Source organism: Silurus aristotelis (genome assembly GCF_946808225.1).
Source record: "Silurus aristotelis genome assembly, chromosome: 4".
NCBI lineage: Eukaryota > Metazoa > Chordata > Actinopteri > Siluriformes > Siluridae > Silurus > Silurus aristotelis.
This window is the reverse complement of record NC_139577.1, coordinates 2,215,247-2,235,363: the sequence shown is the minus strand read 5'-3', so window position 1 is coordinate 2,235,363 and position 20,117 is coordinate 2,215,247. Positions and strand designations below refer to the sequence as shown.

The 20,117-nt window shown below is 38.4% G+C and overlaps 2 protein-coding genes across 4 annotated transcripts; both read right to left on the bottom strand.

Moving 5' to 3' along the window:
- Positions 1-1,324: 1,324 nt before the first annotated feature.
- Positions 1,325-6,167, bottom strand: tbxtb (T-box transcription factor Tb). Of its 2 annotated transcripts, none has more exons than XM_083539203.1 (8): positions 5,695-6,167; positions 4,857-5,121; positions 4,322-4,456; positions 4,183-4,244; positions 4,013-4,074; positions 3,678-3,854; positions 3,014-3,146; positions 1,325-2,056 (listed from the first exon to the last, which is right to left on the bottom strand). In XM_083539203.1, the coding sequence occupies exons 1-8, from the start codon at positions 5,901-5,903 to the stop codon at positions 1,786-1,788; spliced, it is 1,314 nt and encodes a 437-aa protein (XP_083395329.1). In that variant the 5' UTR covers positions 5,904-6,167; the 3' UTR covers positions 1,325-1,785. The 2 variants fall into 2 exon arrangements, with proteins under 2 accessions (XP_083395329.1, XP_083395330.1); XM_083539204.1 differs by having other exon boundaries at positions 1,878-2,052.
- A 240-nt stretch (positions 6,168-6,407) lies between these two features.
- LOC310724832 (uncharacterized protein) lies at positions 6,408-20,115 on the bottom strand. Of its 2 annotated transcripts, none has more exons than XM_083539201.1 (14): positions 19,867-20,115; positions 19,548-19,661; positions 16,440-16,550; positions 15,205-15,360; positions 12,870-12,965; positions 12,595-12,721; positions 12,309-12,424; positions 9,462-9,566; positions 7,571-7,657; positions 7,347-7,438; positions 7,176-7,236; positions 6,935-7,089; positions 6,769-6,856; positions 6,408-6,678 (listed from the first exon to the last, which is right to left on the bottom strand). In XM_083539201.1, exons 2-14 carry the CDS (start codon positions 19,632-19,634, stop codon positions 6,637-6,639), a joined length of 1,323 nt encoding a protein of 440 aa, XP_083395327.1. In that variant the 5' UTR covers positions 19,635-19,661; positions 19,867-20,115; the 3' UTR covers positions 6,408-6,636. The 2 variants fall into 2 exon arrangements, with proteins under 2 accessions (XP_083395327.1, XP_083395328.1); XM_083539202.1 differs by having other exon boundaries at positions 19,548-19,635.
- Positions 20,116-20,117: the final 2 nt, after the last annotated feature.

The window sequence follows — 20,117 nt, the reverse complement described above, 5'->3', positions numbered from 1 at the left end:
TTTATTAGATTTTTGGAATCATCAAGGTGAAGGAAATTAAAAGAACACCAGAGGTATGACTGATGCCCTTCTCATAAAGGTGTCAATTAAAATTCAGAGCTACAGTTTCATAATTCAGGGTTGGAGAACTTGGTGTTAGCTGGCAAAATCTGACTGCTGTGAGCACCTTTGGATAGATGCAATTCCTCACTTAAGTGAGTGGAATTTGCTCATAAGAGAAGAGTAAACAGAGCTGAATAGCACCAGGCAGAAGAGGCCATGAAATCGCAGAGAACAGGCAAGTGTTGTGATTTCAAACAGTCTCAGAGGTTTTTCTGAACACTTGTGTAAAGCAGAATTGCTATTAGCAATGTGATTATGGCTATGTTGAATATTATTAATATAGGATAAAAACGGGATATGGTACATGTAATTATTGTGTTTATTTTCTTGCGAGTTTAATTCTTGTCTGCCATTATTTTTTATGAAATTTATACTCTTGTTGTGATTGATAATCATAAGGTTTCCTAATCAGGTGATCCGTTAGTAGTGTAAATATGACCATAGATATACAATCTGTTCTACTCTAATAAAAGCTCAGCTAAAAGGTTTATGATAATCATTTCTGGATTTGCACAGTACCCCAGTTCTTTCCTTTTTCTGGATGTAACTGTACTTTGTTGCTATACCTACAGTATACTTAAGTATTACAAATTAATCATGTACCAGCGTTCAAGAGGGTCCCCGTTTGATCTGTAGTGATCTAATACCAGACAATTGTTAGATAACTCACAACAAATGGATAAATCACCAAATTGCAGCATGTGAGCATTGTGAGGATGAGCAAACCCGTTTAACACATCAGTTTCCGTATTTGGGAGTGAAAGAAGACTTTTCTAAAACGATGCATGTTGACTGCTTTGAAAGACATCAAAGTATGCTGAGGTAGGCTTTACTGATTAGAAAACACAAACCGTCTACTGTATTTTATAATAAGTTTGTCTGTTTTCTTTGCTAATATCATCTGAGACTAGCACTGATCTCAAAAGCTAAAATATCTGTGATAAAACAGTATCGTTCTGTTGTGCATCATTTTGGGGAAGGTGGAAGCTTAGTGGTCAAGGCATTAGGACTTCAGATCTGAAGATCGTGAGCTGCTCAGTTGTATGAATAAGATGAAAATGTAAGTCGCTCTCGATGAGGGCATTTGCCAAATGACATAAATGTATATTGCTCCAGTATTTTCCATGTGTGTGAAGTTTATGATTAGTTCCTTTTCTATTTTTAGTCTGAAAGGGCAATGATGATATCGATATAAATATGTGTGAAGAGTTTTTGCAACCAGTTCATCAATCAGTTAATAATTTTATTTATCATTTACGATTCAGTAGCTCTGTCGAGGTTGTGCAGCTCAAACCGAGTTGCACAAATGAAAAACATTATAAGAATGACTTATGACGAAAACAAAATCTTGAGGTGAAAATAAATCCATTTACACTTTGTACAACTGATTGTCTGTACAGAACACGTTCGCCAAACTATAAATAATCCCACTTGTAATATTTTAAAACGGTGTACACAATATTTAAACAACAACAAAATAAATCTAAAGGCACTGACGAAAGCAGCTGTAATATTTACACTCCGGACAAGGCCTGTCATCGCTCTGACTTTCCCGCTGCATAAAGAACTCAATTCAATGCAGTTGAACATAAGAATCCAGGCTTCCTATCATTGTGCTGTTGCATAGATTGAGTGCTAGTTCAGAAACCCGACGTCTTTACTGGGAAATCAGTGCTCTGATGTCTATAAGGACGGAGGTGTGATGGAGGTCCAGGCCGCAGCTAGCCGTACATGTGTCGCGCTATCGTACGGAGACGAGTTGTGCACCTCAGCCGCAGGAGTGCCATCATAGAGAGGAGATCCGGGATTGGGCACTGCGCCCGGGTGAGACATGCTGGCGTAATGACTGGCAGAGCCACGGAGATACTGTGAGCCCAAACTGCTCGCCATTCCGCCAGTCTGAGACACCGGAGTCAGAGGAGCATTTCCGACAGTCCACAAACTGGTGTACTGACTGCAAGAATGCACAATGTTAGATATACACAGTGTTACATAGAACAGCATGCAGAATTAAAAAAATAAATATGAGTATCGCAGAAATGTATAAGACACTAAAATAGAGCTATTCAACATTGTGTTTATCAGAAAGTTTTACTTGCAACATGAAGACATATATGAAGCTTAAGGAGCAAAGAGTAACTGCCTGGTCAGGGTTGCAGTGGTTTTAAATTATGCTAATAATTTGGTTATATTTTGGTTATATTATTAACATAATAAGTTGATTGAGTCGTGAGCATGTTATTGTTTTAGTTATTCCAGGAATACTATGATACAAATTTGGATAGTGTCAGTGTGTTGCACTATGGAAAATTATAAAAAGTATATATTGTTTGCTTAAGAAACGAGGACGTTAGGTATATTGTAGCACACTGATACCTATACATATCTACAACTACAGAAATAAAGGTTGCACAATGTGTCTGAGACTAGAAAAGACCTACCAAAGATGTCTGTTAGATATCCTGTTAATGTCGAATTTTTGCTTTCATAGGCTTTAATATTTAGCAAACATTGTAAAATTGTAATAATTACAGTATATTGAAATAATTTCGCCTGTTCTCTTTGCTAATCTCATTCACGACAAGCCCTGATCTCAATGCCCAACATATATGTGATAAAAAAAAATTGTATGATCCTGTTGTGTTGTTGTGCATCATGTTGTCCCAGTAGTTTTCATGTGTGTCACTAATACAAGTTTATGATTGGTTTCCTTCTCATTGTGGTAAGTATGCATGCAGTATGACTCTTGGGGGAAAAAAACATCTACACTGCAACAACAACTATACTGCAAAATATATTGCAAAGATGTCTCAAATATCTTGTTACAGTTTCTGATCTTCAGAGGCAAACAGGCATGAGCTATAACGAGAGCCATAATCAGTGCATCTCCGCACTATGAAAAAGCGCTGACCTGGAGTTGGAGTTTGGAGGAGAGTGTTGGTTCATAGGCACCATGCTGGAGTGAGAGGACATCTGTTGACTGGACCAGTTCTCATGGGTGGGCAGCATGGACAAGCAAGCTGATGGGTTTTCTGAGTAACCAGCTACAAAACATAATAAAATATAACAAAATTTATATATATATGTACGCTTTATCTTGGGTATAAACTTAGATATCACATACAGAGCGATAAATATCAATTGTAAAAATGTAATGCACTCCTAGGAGTATATTTATGTGGCTGAGGCCAACGAACCAAACATTTCACGACTGAGGGATTCATGTTTACGACGATGAGGTCTGTTGTGCACAAAGGCTTCAGGAATGCAGAACATTCTGCAGTCAGTGGCATTTGTTTGAGTTTCTCATTAATGGCATGGAGTCATAGGTCATGTGTGCCAGTGAGAGGAAAGTAAAAGCGTGTGTTTGTGTGTGTGTGTGTGTGTGTGTGTGTGTGTGTGTGTGTGGTCATGTGTGCCAGTGAGAGGAAAGTAAAAGCGTGTGTGTGTGTGTGTGTGTGTGTGTGTGTGTGTGTGTGTGTGTGTGTGTGTGTGTGTGTGTGTGTGGTCATGTGTGCCAGTGAGAGGAAAGTAAAAGCGTGTGTGTGTGTGTGTGTGTGTGTGTTTGTTCTTACTGGGGGAGGTTGTTCGGTGAGGGTAGGGGCTGGGATAAGGTGAGGAGCGATGACTTCTCAACGTAGAATAACGTTCACAACCGTGAGAGGACGCAACAGGTAGAGCACCACCAAACTGAGGGTGAGGGTTGGCAGAAGGACAGAGGGATCCGCTGCCTGGCAGAAACCAGCCGCTCACTACACACACAGAGGAGCGAATTAGTTTAGATAGTTTTATAGAAACAAAATCACAGGGTGGCAAAATAGCTAAATCTGGTAAACATGACATTGGACCACATACAGTGTCATTTGTGTAAATAATACACAATGAAATAAACAATGCAGTTCACACTTACGTTGCGTATATCCAGACTGCTGGTTCTCGCTGGCTTCATCCAGTATGTCCTTATGATCACTTCTACAAAGCCGAAAGCAAAACCAAAGAGAAAAGTTTGAATTCTCTTCGTTCCCAACATGCATCCTAATTGATTTCATATGAGCCGAATATCAGGGTGCATTCATCTACCTTTCTTTGGCATCTAGGAACGCTTTGGCGAAGGGATTGTATTTGATTTTGAGTGCAGTGATCTGAAAAAAGATATTCGTTTCATTAGCAATTGTACACAACCAAGACAATATGGTACAGAACCTTATAAGCGACTCACCTCCTCGTTCTGGTAGGCAGTGACTGCTATGAACTGGGTTTCAGGAAAGGAATGGCTGGTGATCATTCTGTGCGGCCCTCCGACACGTACTATGTGGATGCGTGGCTCGTATTTGTGTAAAGAGTTCAGCATGATCTGAAGAGTGAAGCGACATTTCATGTATGTAAAGAAAATCATGATTTCGTGTTAAGCGGTAGTATGCAAAATTTGTCGTTTTTATAGAAAGGGGGACGTACATTTATTGCTAATTTGTTAATTTTATTAAACCTTTTTTAAATCCATGAAAAGATTATTACATATTGAAAAATCTAATTGCAATCGCAAACTTATATAAACAGAATATTATATTATATGACAATAAATAACCAGTGTATGATCATGCAAATTTTTATATCATTATGCATTGATGGTCCTTGTGTTTAATTGATAATTCAACAAGAAATAGGACCTGATGAAGGTAGTTTTGATGCTGTGTAAGCTGTTTTTGGATGAGTGCAAGCATTTAATGGGGTGTATAAACATGTGCAGGACTAACCTGTCCTCCACCGTTGAGTTTGTTGGTGAGCTTCACTCTGCTGAATGATACCGGAGCTTTCATCCAGTGCGCTCCAAAGTTTGGGGAGTCGGGGTGCATGTACACGCAGCTGGAGGTGCGCGGCTCCGGGCGGCCCCCCGCCACCCACTCCCCATTCACGTACTTCCAGCGGTGCGAGTCTGCCGCCGAGAAGTCCAGCAAGATCGAGTACATGGCGCTCGGGTCCAAACCGGACACGCTCACTTTCAGAACCGGGAACATGCGCCTGTACAAATCCACAACAAAACCCACAGCTGCATTATACACTAATCAGCATCTAATGGTGCTGCATCTACAGACATTATACCTTTTTATTCTCAAATAAATAAATCAGAAAATATATTAGAACAATAAAAAATGTAGATTTAGTTTTCTAGCTCAGTATAATAATATATAAAGCAAGAACGACCTGAACAGTCAGAAAACTTTTGGCAACAACAGGCAAAGTATATATAAATAACATAATAATATCAAAATGTGAGATTCATCTATTATAATTTAATCTGATGTAAACATTTGTGTCATAATTTACTAACTTGAAAAAAAATGTTTCACTCATTTTTCCCAATACGAGACTCTTTTCTTATTATTATTGCTATTATTATTATTATTATTATTATTATTATTATTATTATTATTATTATTATTATTATTATTATTATTATCATCATCTTATCTCATTATATCATATTACTTGACACTTTACCACTGTTATATTAATAATTCGAGTCATATGTAAATAATTTTTTAACATTTTTGGAAAACAAACAAACAAAAATGTTCACATTTAACTCCATACCTGCCGTTCTTGGTTACAATCATCTCATTGGTGAGCTCCCGAAACTTCTGCCACAACTCGATCTCATCCAGACTCACTTTCAGCTCCCTTTCGGTCGGGTCTCCTTTCTCACTGCCGGCCTGCAGTTCGTTTTCCACAGCGCTCAGCAGATGGTCCACCCGATACTGGATGGCTTTTCCAGAGCACTCACTACTGCCATTTGAAGCCATGTTTACTTCCAAGAAAAAAAAAAGTCAAGGAACTGTCCGATCCTGAGTGTCAGATCCTCAGCCCCATGCACAGAGTTGGTTCCTGTAGGTTACTGCTGGACTAAAGGAGTTTCTGCTCCTCATAAATACCCAGAGCTTTCCACGGGAAGTTGTGAACGCATCTGATTGGCTAACCTCATCCTTTGATATGCAGCGACGAGTCTCTGATTGGTTAAAAAACGGAAGCATCCGTGGGGATGCGTGTGAATTTGATGGTGGTGGTGGTGGAGATGGAGATGGTGGTGGGGGGGTTGTATAGTATACTTGTATGGTGTCGGGACTTTAGTGAGTGAATTTAGTAATGCAAGAAATAAAGAAAGCAAGAACTAAAACAAAACAGAAGCACTTTATCTATAATAAGTTATACATAAATTAATAATTGCATAATACATTTATATGATTTACATGTATGCATGCACGTACAATTAACAACAATTTGTGAAATGTATAACAAGGATATTACAATGAAATTTAAAATCTTTATTTAAAAACATCATGAAACCTAAATGCAACATTGTCATAAAATAATTTAATAATTATTCATTACTAAGGAAAATAGAGAAAATACATTTCCACTGTTACCCATCCAAAAAATAGATATGACGCTCTGAAATTGGAAAACTACTGCCAAAATTGATTCTTATACTTGATTAAAATATAATAACTTCATATCCCAAAGGCTGAAAATATTTCACTAGGTGTAGTTGCTCCACATTTGCTTGCCAAAAGTTTTACCCTGAAATATAACAAATGCATATCGTATCAGTGAGGTATTCAACATCTGGAAAAAAGTAACAAACCAAGCAAAACATCTATATTTGATTACCAGTATAATGGTACGGGAACGAATATCCTCCATGGTCAGGGGAACCCTTTCACTTCTGACGTCTCTCCGCTCTTCAAACTGTTCAGACCTGCACAAATCTGTCATATTAAAATCACAATGGCAAAAAAAGACAATTCTGTGCATTTACAAGAACAATATTCTTAACCTGGTCATCTGGTCAGCTTGTGGATTCATTTCCTGCTTAAAACATTCAGAGGTTTCAGGTTCTGTGTGATCTTTCAGTGTCTGGGCTGGAAGTGGAGAATCACCAACAAGTCCCAGTTCTTCAGTCAAGACTAGTTTTGGGCATACGTGCTCCAACTGTATAATATGAAACGATGAATGTAAATATATCAGTAGTTCCACACAATGTTAACTAAAAAAATACATGTATGGTGCGAACTAACCATATCTTGGATGGTGGATTCTTCATCGTATTTCGGCATCAGTCCATTTTTAATGAGTAAACTGTTCATGCGATCAAAGAACAGGACAGCTTTACTTGTTTTTGGTTTTTTTGCTATGTGCGTTTTCTTTGTACACTGCTGTGGCTTGTAGTAATTTTGTGAAAGACTGACCTGTGAGACTGTGCCATGTTGTAAAGAGAAAGCCTGTGCATGAGACGTAACTTGCATTGAGTTACACTTGCAGCTTTTGATTTGAGAAGTGGCTTAAGAAATGAGAAAATACATAGCTATTATTATTCGATGTATATTTTATACTCTTTGTTCTTAACATCCTTTTAAGATCTTTCTAAAAAAAGTTAACCCGTACAACTACATTGGATTTGGAAAAAGACTACCAAGGGAACAAGGTTGGTCTTGAGTGCTTCCAAGAAACTGGGCTGCAAAGTGGAAAACTTGGGTACCTGTAACTCTTGCAAGAACACCTGTTGAGATAAAATAAAAAATTAGTTGTAAATGCTGATTTTTTTTTCACTTCATCACCTCTGCACTGCATGGAAATGCACCATAGTGAAGTGAGAGTGACACGGTAGCAGGGTATAGCATTAGCGCAGGGGTTGGAGGTGATGAGGAACACGTCATATCTCACAGTTTGGGTGTCAGCCTCAGCACCTGACTTTCTCACCCCACACAGGACACTTGCATACAGCAAAGGGTGAGAAGTTGGGGGGCTGGGGGGCATAGGAAGAGAGCTGTTGATGGAAGTGACTACTCACACACCTCTTAATCCATATACACACAAGAACTATGGTCGTTCTATATTCAGTGACGCAGCTGTGTTGTATAACATGCAGTTTGACTGGATTGAAAAGAAGAATAATAATCACACACTGTTGACTTCTAGGAATTTGTTTTTTCAGGAAGAGATTATGCTTGGAATACTGCTGGTATGCCCAACAGAATATCTTCGAGTATGTGTTTTCTATTTGCTTTTCCTCAATTGTGTTTGTCTGGAACAGGGGAACTACAACTAGGGGTAACCTAAGGTTGGGAACCTCTGCACTCTAGTGAAGATGGCAAAGGTGGGCAAGCAGGTCTGAGTAATACCCGCTTACCCTTGCCCCCCAGCTCTGTCTCCCCATTGTTTGCCTTCCCTTCTTCTGTCCTCCAGCCAAGCCTTACACTGTTTGCCCACATTCACTTTGACAGAGAGGTGTGAGAAAAATGAACCCTGAACGTCTGTCTGAGGAAGCCTCCTCCTTTTTTTTTTTTAGCCTGCCTTTACTCCACTCCTGTCCTCTATCCTGTTTCTCACCCTTCCCTTTTCGCTCTGCCTCTCAGTGTATGTGCGTGTGCTGTTGCTCTGATCTCAGTGGATCTGAGAAACGAAAGACAATTTCAAGACACTAATAAGAAATTTATACACATCAAGAAATCAGAATGTACCAGAAAACTTTTGAGTGTAACTCCTGCAAATGAACATGGATGTAGAAAAGTATTGGGGTCAGAAAACTCTCAGGGATCAATGATGATGCATAGCTAAGGTCAAACTTTTTATTTATTTATTTATTTTTTGATCTACAGTGGTGGAAATCATGATTATTAAACCTAGAATTATGAGTATATGGTTGAGTGAAAGGGGATTATTCTGCTCTTTATTAACTCACAAGTAAGTGAGGCAATAAAGAGTGACCTCTTTGATCTGATCTATACAGTTGGAACAGATCTAAAGCTCTCTGGCTACATTAAATAGAAGAAAAGAGAGAAGAAGAACTCAAAGGGGATTTGAAAATTGACTTACTGAGAACCTCTCCAAAGGCTTGAGAACTTCTGCTTGAAAACTATGAGATATCTACACTTTTGCTCAGTTTTATCACCTACTTATAATCAGTTTAAATAACATTTCTTTTGCGTTCTATAGTTCTCATTGATCAAATTCCATTTCATTTTCATAGGATCAACATTTTCTTGTTATCAGACCTGACTACTTTCACAAAGTGAATGATCCCTGCTGTAAAAAGAATAAAAAAGATCAGGGGACACTGAATTCTCTGTATGACTACCTAAATGCTAATTAACACGTGTAGTCATGTGGTAGGTAAAAAAATAATGGGAGACTTTAAGGAGTATGTATGTGTATGTGTATGTGTATGTGTATGTGTATGTGTATGTGTATGTGTATGTGTATGTGTATGTGGGAGATCGGAGTGAAGTTTGACCACGGCAGGTGTGTTTGTCTGCCTGCGCCCCCACTCGGCATGATTACATCTCCCGTGGTTTGACACATACACTGGGAATCCTTAGCTCAGATTCATCCTGTTCCTGGACTTGTTTGCCCTGGTGAAGTGCAGCGCTGACCTGTTCTCCTCCTCCACTCTCTATGAATACTTCATGCTGGAAGACACAGAGCAAACAAAACTTTTTTTCTGATATATCCTTATGTGTGAGCTATTTGTTCTACAATATCTATAATATTTAAATTATTTTGTCATAAACATACTATTTTGTAATTAGTATTAGAAATACTAATTACTACTTTCTTATAAGTAGTAATTAGTATTTCTGTTGTTTAATTCCTCATTGAATTACCAAACTGGAGCTGTGTGTGTGTGTGTGTGTGTGTGTGTGTGTGTGTGTGTGTGTGTGTGTGTCCGTGTGTGTGTCCGTGTGTGTGTGTGTGGGCGCTGGAAGGAGCGTTGAGTTGCTAATATATTCCTAATGATGTGCTACTTCTCAAGAGTAGCCTCTGCACAGCCCGACTCACGCCCGATAACACTGCACACCCGGGTGAGGACACACTTTGTCTACTGGGTGCAAACTACCCTTCAGAGCACACTGGACCAGGGCACAGTTTACTCACATCAACATGTAGCAACTAGCGGCCCTGTATCAAGCCCATTCACAGAGATACAGATATACTGAGATTCCTAGAATGTCCAATGCCTATAGTGTCCTAAACTGAATGGATGTCATTGAACAGGTTAATGCCAGTGCAATTGAGTTTGTATGACTCCGAACACAGAATCCGAATGATTAAAACTGCGTCTTATTATTTTTCCAGTCATCCCAGCAACAGACTGAGCAATGCTATGAGCCGCCATATTTGCCCAATGATCCTGAAAATAAATCTGTGTGAAATTCAACATGCTGAGGAGACCTGATGACTCAGTGCCTTTCATGGAAACTAAGCACAGCATAAATAAATACAAATAAACAGAGACAAATTCGGGACATTCGTTCATAGATATAACTTATGGTTCCTTGTAGATCCCAGTCTGCGTTCAGGTTGAATGGGCCGAGGAGCATTTTATTTTGCAGTGCGATGCGGAATGTTATAGAGACGAGGCCGAAGCAAAGGGCAAGTGGTTGGCTATGTTTGTCCAAGCTGTGGTGAGAATTCACACAGACAGTCAAGTTGTCATGTCTGTCTCATGAGGCTGAAGAGTTGAAGCATTTAAAACTGTCAAAAAATAATAATATACAGTAACGGCTTCTCACAAACATCACTGGTCACCATTTTGGCAAATTGTTTTAACTGCTTAGCGGCCGTAGGGATGAGTGTGCGCTTCGCGTCTACATGCCGCTGTAGACGACACGCCACAAATCAGCCCAGACCAGTCAGCACACAGGAGAGATCTGCTCATACTTTGGGAGTATATCAAAGAGAAAAATTCCACATTTTTGTCTAGGGTTGATGCAACATGCCTTGTGACTGGCAGAGAAATAAAAAGATTTGCACAATGTGATATGAAGACTGGATTCTATTAATATATCAAAATGTAAAGTGTTTTAATTGATTCAACTACAAAACTTCCCAACTCTGAGTTTTGCATAAAATTCTCCAGACCAGAAAGCAGACACAGGCTTTCTGAATATTATTTCATGTTATGTGTCTAATTCCTATTATAAACCCATTTTCCAGTGCAAGAAATACTATCATTTTACTAACAGTTTGTATTCTTAACGCCTCAATAACGTTCAAAGGCCTAAGATCCATGTCAAACACCTCTCTAAACAAATCCTACAAAAGCCCTGAGCTCTGGCCTGATGTGACATCTTTGGCCAAATTGGTCCATCTCCTTTGTATGTGAAATGAATTAGACATTCACCCCTGGGTGATGTTTGCCTGTGCTGTGGTGAACACAGAGATACCTCTCAGCAAAAGGGGGGGCATCTGTTTGTTCATCTCACTGCTGTGTGACTGGTTGACCATCACTTCCCATAATGTCCAGGCTAAACAAGCTTTCATCAGCATGTGTGTTTGTGTATAGTACGTCCAAACAGACATAAGCTAGATCAGGCGTATCCTAAAATTCGGAAGGAAATCTAGCATTTTAATCAAGCAGTCGACCAATTACAGACATATTACTGTGACATAACATCAGTTGTAATCAGTGGTGTAAAGTAATTGAGTAATTGTACTTCGTTACTGTACTCAAGCAAACTTTTGTCTACTTTCTAGTTTTACTAAGTTTCAAAAATTTAACAGCTTTTACTCTCGACTCAACTACATTTATGATTCAATAAATGTACGCCACTATATTTTAATCGACAATGACCATTACCAGTTACATTTTGCACAACAGCTGCCATGGATTATTTATTCTGCAAATTTTACTTGTCTATTGAATACTAATCGTTCTTGTACTTTGTGACATGATGCTTTAATTTAATTTGTTAATTGAAGATCCCGTTTTTGAAAGATTGATTTAATACTTTGTCCTTTTTTTGACCGACTTGTTGGTTTTATTCTGGCATGTTGAAAAGGCTGTTGTGTTGCTGGTTAATGCATGTGTATGTACGTGTATGATTTGATTTGTATTTTAGGAAATGAAACCTCACAAATTGACTGCTTTTGGCTTTTCAATAACATTTGTCTAGGTGTTAAGGACTAGTGCACCTTTGAGGCTCCATGAGTCAAATACACAAAAACAGCACAAATAAGACACTTTTATTTAAGTCCTATTGGAATTGGTGACTTTTAATTTGTAATGGAGTAAGTTTTGACAGTACAGTATCTATACTCTTACTCAAGTATGATTTTCAGGTGCTCTTTACATCACTGGCTGTAGTACAAAAAGACTGACTGCTTTTAATGAATGAGCGAGACTGAGATTCAGAGTAAAATAAACTCACATGTTCCTCCTGATCGTCACTTCCATCACAGGAAATCTGTATCTTTGGAAGGACTTCTACTTTCTTCTTTAGCAAATCCTCTAACTTTAGTTCTGGAACAGACTTGCTGGAAAGCACTAAAAACAGGAGATATGAGTGTAGTTTCATGTATATATCTAAAATCTTTGTTTCTTTAGAGCTTTATAAAATACAGTCTAATTAAATTTAGATAAACACAGTAGAAAAGTAGATTATATTGCTAATTCATACCAGAGCAAATATAATCTTTTTTTGAGTTTCTTCTCACCCAGTTTCTGTAATTGTTGCTCTAGTTGCATGGTATTGCTCTGATTCACCCAGGACCTGAATACCTCCTGCTCCCTGCTTTCCTTAACACAATCACGCTGGGCCAGTTGCCTCTGGAGTGCCAGAATCTTTCAAAGAAGAACCATCACATGGCAATGACATTGACGGTGTAGAATATAAAGCCATCCATATAATTCATATACATAATTGTAACTGTCCATTTCATTATTTAAAACTTTATTACATGAAGTCTTGTCTCTGACAACTAGTGTTTACCAGGTAGTAACGTGTCTTAGGTAAAGACTTGAGGAACGCAGCATTATCTTTACGGGTTGAACCAACAAGCTCCTCGAAGGGCCGACCTCTTGAGCTCTATGAGAAAAAAGAAGGACAGAAGCGGGGATGTAATGATGAAGAGGGTATCAAAAGAGAAAATAAAAGAGCAGAGTGAGGTGAGAACAGCGAAGCCTTGACGAGGAGCCATGTCTTGCAGCAGGGCTGGGAATCCCAGCACCCAAAGCAAATGAGAAGTAAACACACAGCCACAGGAAGCCATTAACTGCAGCAGGGACCAATTAGGCCCCAGCAGGTGGCCTCAACTCTGCCTGCTTTGGTCCTGCCCCGTTGTGGTGTCCCAACCGGGGGGGCTCTCGGTCTGGCCCGAGGAAACAACGGGGCAGTTTCATTTGCTCAGCAGTTACTTTTTTTCACCAAAGGTTTCCTACCAGTGGGCTCATAAAGCCCTTTATAGCACTGCCTTTGTCCTCCTCTCCAGTGCAGGTCATTAGAGGAGACAATTACAGCCCACTGAAGAAGGCCTGCTTTTATAGGAGGAGATTGATAAGACAGGATCCGTCTAAGGCTGCCAACCCCCGACAGTTTACCTTAAACACCCTCCACCACCACTCTCTCTCTCACTCTCATTGTCCTCGGGCCAGACGGCCAAAATCAAAGTCAATCACAAGTCTGCACCAATAGCCCCCGGTTCCCATATTAAAATGAGAAGCTTCCTCAATCCTCTCAGCCTAAACACCATTATACCTGCACTTCAAAGATGAACGTAGGTGCAGGTTTGCATTGTTTTTTTGTCCCCTGTAGACTGTGATCTGTACTGATTTACAGTAAACATTTTACAGTAATACACAGAAGGTTCTTTATATCAGATTTACTGTAACTGTAAGTAGATTTAAAAAAAGGTCAAATCTGTGCAATATCATGGTAATCACATTTTATGCATAAAGATTTGGATTCTCAAAAATGACCAAAAAGATTAAAGCAGCAGTCTTTAAATAATGAAATGAAATTAGAAGCCTTAAACGTAACTTATTGTATTTTGAAGCCTTACTTCAAGCCTTAGGTGGTTCATTAGAACTATACATGAATCTGTACAACTCACCTGCTGTACACTTTTAGTTCTTCATGAATCATTTTGGCAGATTTGTTTTACATCCAGAACTTATAATTACCGTATATTATTAAGAAGATTTAAAGAGATTTTAATATCATCAAAAGATGCAGAATTTTCCAGCCACACGTTTGTGTGGAAAAGTGTTTACTTTGAATGGAAATTCACTGGATACCTGAGATGCCGTGTGTATTTGCGTGTATTGTTTGGGAGTGTAGGTATTGTGTGTGTGTCTATGTGTTGTGGTGGTGGTGGTGGTGGTGGTGGTGGTGGGGGGGGGGGGTGTAGATGTGTGAGAGGCTTTGATTCTAACAGTTGTGTATTAGAGGACAGACTCTGAGGAGGCGGAGGAATCAATCACGTGAGAATATCATTACCATACACAACAGTGAACTCAGGTTCCCAAAGATACATTCGATTTTAGATTGATGGATAAAATCATTGCATTAAGGCAGATATAATATATAATATCAGGCTTGATCATTTAACATGACCTACATCACCATAACTCCAATGTCTGAGTGTAATCAGTCAAAGACTAACTTTGATTCCATCTTGTTTTTTTTTAATCAAGGAAGACATCTTGACGTTATATTCAAATTATAGCAGGTAATAAACAAACAAACTAACGAAAACATATTAAGACATTCGCAAAACAGCATACAGGACAGAAGTGTAGAGAAATACTTCTATTCTTAAACACATTAAATATGCTCCTATTGAAGGATTTGTTTTGTGCTTGGAGATTCTGGTGCTTATTTGTTGGTTAGTTCTCTATTTTACAACGGAGAAACAAATTTCAGTGATCTTAAACACAAGGAATGACCAAGAGATTTCGTTTCATGTAATAATAATGCAAAATCCAATGAAGAAACCATGAAGACAGCAAACACTGGACCCAAAAGAGAAGTTTAGGCGATGAGCTCAGATGATTAGCAGGTGATGTTTAGTTTTTGTGATGCTTTGGAATTGTGTTTAAAGGCATTAAAACTGTAAAATAGAACATGATTCAATAAATGAAATAATATTTGTTCACACCAAGATATTGTGAACATTCATGTACAGTCTGGTGGAACAGTTTATTAGTTTATTAAACACGTTTACTGTTCAAGTGTTCTGACGGGGGTATCCACTGCCACCTGGTGGTGATAAACTGTAACTGCATAGTGAGAATGAATAAACCTGTTTATGTCTATTAAGACGCACCTGTCCATTGTGTTTTCCTGCGTTTTTTAAAGGAGCCGAGTTGTGCTGTTTCATCTCTAGTCGCTGTTTCTGAACCTTCTCCGTGAGCAGCTCGGCGTATCTGTTGGACAATTTGTCCTTCACGCGGTGAAGCCGGCGGTAGGCCGCGAGATGGCGCTGGAGGACACATAAAACACAGGTATCTATGTCGAGTTTTAGACTGAAGAAAATCAGATTGTGTGCGCAAAATAATGTATATTTCTTCTACCATACCCTTTTGTTTGGGTGTTTAACAAAAAAACTCTTCAGATTACAAGACTGACGTTGGTCATATTTCTTTTAAGTCTTGAAGACCAGTTACACCAAAGCGCCACTAGATGGCAGTAACACACTGCATGCGTTGTTGTAAATAAATATTAAAGTGCAATAATAAACGTAATAATAATAAAAAAAATGTCTGCCTAGTTTCTTTTGCTGGCCATAAACAATAAAAAAATCTATCTATCTATCTATCTATCTATCTATCTATCTATCTATCTATCTATCTATCTATCTATCTATCTATCTATCTATCTATCTATCTATCTATCTATCTATCTGTCTGTCTGTCTGTCTGTCTGTCTGTCTGTCTGTCTGTCTGTCTGTCTGTCTGTCTGTCTGTCTGTCTATCTATCTATCTATCTATCTATCTATCTATCTATCTATCTATCTATCTATCTATCTACACACAAACCTGACAAACACCAATTTACCCATAATTCATTATAAACCTTGTTTCTAAATCAGCTTGCATCACAAGGGCTGTGCTTTAAATGCTCCATGTCCTTAGATGTTCACAGATCTAGTTATTTTCTCAAACTCCATTAAATCCTTAAAAAGACATAATTCACCATCTGAAAATCAGTTCACAGTAATGAGTCAGTCACACTGTGCGTACCTTCCGAATATGGATATTTTAATAATATCTCAATATCACACTTAAATCGCCTGGACATTGTGTATTTGATGTATATTTTTATTTGTGTAGAAAAGAAGCCTATCAGATTATCAGAGTTACAATTATACTGCAGTTTAACCTCAGTCTTTTTGACATCCAGAAGAAAAGATCATTGACTTGAGGTATCAAATTCATGAAAACTAGAATATTTTGTGTCTTTAAAGCCTTGATTTAGAAAATGGTGTTTGCTATGTGAGATTTTATGATTACTGCTCATTTTAGATGACATAGTTGTGATGGCTATTTATAGATACTGTACCTGTTTAAGAACAGCTGCCTTTTTTTGCAGCTCGGCAGCAGACACAGGGCGCTGAACTCTTCTCTCGCTCAGCTTTTTCATCTGCGTCACAACTTTGTCCATGGAGGCTGCCTTCAGGTGAAGAAAACATGCTTGTTAAAACTGCTAAATCGGACTTCCTGCAATCCGACCATTTAAACTATTCTAATGATTTAGAAATTTGCTCTATTATTGTAATGACAGTAATGACCCATGAATCGCCTGGACATTGTGTGTTCTCGTACACGTTTAACACTCATGCAACCCTCGAAGAAAAGCACAGGATAGACAGAGACTTGTTACATGCCTGATATTTCTCTTCAGCTTCCAAAAAAATGTATCCTTCACTTCATGCTATTTGTTAAGGACAAATACAGAGGACCATTTTACTAATTGTTTGTTTAGTGTGGAGGAATTTAGTGGTTCTCATAGCAACTTTCTTTTGTTGCCTTTTTTTTTTTACTTTCCAATTCATCCCATTACACTCTTCTGAATAGCGAATCAAATTTGGCAACGCCAGTTGGCTACAGGTTCGTACCAACTGCTGGGATGCTGCACAAAGAAACTTTAATGCCATTCAGACATCCTAAGATCCTGTCTAAGGTTTCATGATACGTCTTTGCCAGAATTCGCAGTATTAGTCTGTTCAAAGACAAATTTGCAATGACAAATCTGGGTTGAATCTTATGACCCACACTATGGCTTCTAAATCCTTCTGCTTTGTTACTTAAATTAAAATATGCTCAATTTCATCAGCCATACAGCACATTGCAGTAAAGTGGCATTTTCTTGATCCAACCCTATCAATGAGTAAGAATGGAGACAAAATACATGTTCAGAAGCAGTAAATTAAACACAGAGACGTCATCAGACCATTCTCGATTCCGCTCGGAAAAAAAAAAGGCCAGAAGGTTGTTTGGCAGCCTGTTAATACCGAGCCTCCCACATTTTACAGAGTCTGTCTGTTTCGGAAGTCTAGCCTTTACAAAGGACATTACCGGGAAGAGGAATTTATCAGTTCAGTTGCCATAGCAATGCTCAGAAGAAAAAGGGTAAAGGGGGCATGCAGTTATCAGACCAGATAAAGAAGAGAAACTGTAAGGAATTGTAAAAACTGAAAACAGTGTCATGGTATCATGGATCCACCTGGACATGTCTACCATTAATCTACTCCAAGCTTTCTTTCTGAACCCATTGAACGTGAACACATCCCAGTTAACGCAACAAACTGTACACAAACAGAATATGAGCACCAGAAAAAAAGAGTTTGGAAAGAAAACATTAAAGGATTTGCACCATAAAAGCATTTAACAATGCAAAGCGTGAAAAGATGGAGGTCAGGGAGTTCGAAGGCCAGAAGAGGACGCAGTGTTGACAGAAGTAACCTTGGTGACAACCGTCACAGTTTTGTTTTTGTACTTTCTATTTTCTGGCACAAAAGGATCTGAGTTTGGAAAGCTCAGTGATGATGAACAGCAGGCTGAATGGACGGACCCTTTACTCTCTGCAGCCACCAGCGTACACAGAGAAGCACTGTGGAAGGCTGGCGTGTACAATGGGTTGCTGCAGCAGGGAAAAATGTGTGGACTCATAGTGCAGACAAAGTCAGGAACAATACATCAACTGCAAGCAGCGGGAGAAGTTTGGTAATGACATGCCTCCTCAATTATACCGTGAGATTAGATTCCATTAGATCACTCATCTACGTATGGCTCAACAGTAACTAGACTGAACAAGCATAAGGATAGAACACTACAGAACTCATCTGGAAAAGAAAAAAGAGAGAGAGGGGCTAGGGGAGAAGTCTGGTTCAAGCTGATAGGAAGTATACATTAACTCTAATAAACACTCTTTCCATGCATGGTACGCTGAAAAACATCACAGAATGCACAGAGCAAACCTTGTAATAGATACTATAAGAAGACCACATTGGGTTCGACGTCTGTCAGCCAAGAACTGGCCAATGTAGGCTATTCACAATAATAGCTAAAATGGTGAGTAAAAGGATTGCTTTTGTTTATCCAGTTTTCTGGAACCACATGATGGAATAACTGGATAAATTAGACACACAAGCAATGCTACTAAAGTAAACGGAGGGTGAATGGTATATGCTGTGCTTTTAAGCATGATTTTTTTCAGATCTAGTTCTTGAACTGAAACATCTCAACGGAACAAAACGTTGTTCTTATTCTTCTTCAGGGTCTAAGAGACACTTTGAAGTATCTAATCAAGTTAAGGTGGTAATTTAAAGTTCTAATCTATAATCATTTTTGCAGTCATTTAACTGTAATGCAAGCTCTGAAATGTTTTTTTATGCATTATGTCCATTATGTATATATATATATATATATATATATATATATATATATATATATATATATATATATATATATATATATATATATATATATATATATGTTTTAGTTTGTTTATTTGCATACTGCCAGATGCTGTTTAGGGGGACCTGATACTCATTCTGTTATCTTCCGTGACTGCTTAATCCTGATTAGGGATCTGGAACCTATCCTGGAAACACTGAGGACAAGGCAGAAATACATTCAGGACAGGAAGTCAGTCTGTCACAGAGTGTTGCACGTGCAAACACACACTTCTTGAACTGACTTGACACACAGGCAGAAAGAGGACAGTTATAGGAAGATGGACGAAATGAATGGACATATAAACCCCAGACACCAGGTCAATCAATCCTCAGTGTTTGTGGTTTGATTTCTAGAAATTTTCCATTCACTCGACTGACACAATAAACAGTGAACATACACAAGTAAGAGAGGGTAAAGTGATAACTCACACCTGGGACACTGTTCATCTCATATGCTTAAAGGTGGTGATTATAAAAGCATTCAAACTTGCTCCTGAACAACTTACAGACTGATCTTACTGACTGACTGCCTTTTTTGACCATATTCTTATATTATTTGATAGAAAACTGTACAAAAACAACAATGGATTTGTGCTACAAGACAAATGAAGAAAACTGTTTTCATTACACTCAATTACATGAAAATGACTCTGGTGTGGATTATAAAAATGTATGCTTTATAATAAGTATTTACGCAGAACTCCACATACCTTTCCCATGCCTTCAGAATACAGATAGGAATCCAGAATAGATGGAAAAGAGCTATTGTGATATATATCCTCGGTCTTCAGAGTCATCCTGTGGATGTCAGCGAATAAAAAGTGCTGTAAATGTAAAATGCTTTTATCTCAACATCACGTCATCACGTAAAAATCATTCTCCATCAAAAGAAAGTGGATGCTTCATTATATACCTTATAATACACCCAAATTTTAAACAATACACGGTAATAAAATGTAATAAATATATAGGACACTGTTTGAATGCATATGAATGGGTTGATATATAATATATAATATATAATCATACCTTTGTCTCTGTGATGGAAAAGCCTGAACTTGCTATTATGTTTTACCGTAACTTTGTGTGTGTGTGTGTTTGTGTGTGTGTGTGTGTGTGTGTGTGTGTGTGTGTGTGTGTTTGAGAACGTGTTGCTATAGAGAGCCCGATCACAAATGGAAGGCTTAGTAAGTCAAACCCACAAAAAACGTAAAGCTAATTTTGAATTCAGTGTTCGTTATTAATCCTCTATGGTTCTAGCACTGGCTTCAGCTTAAGTA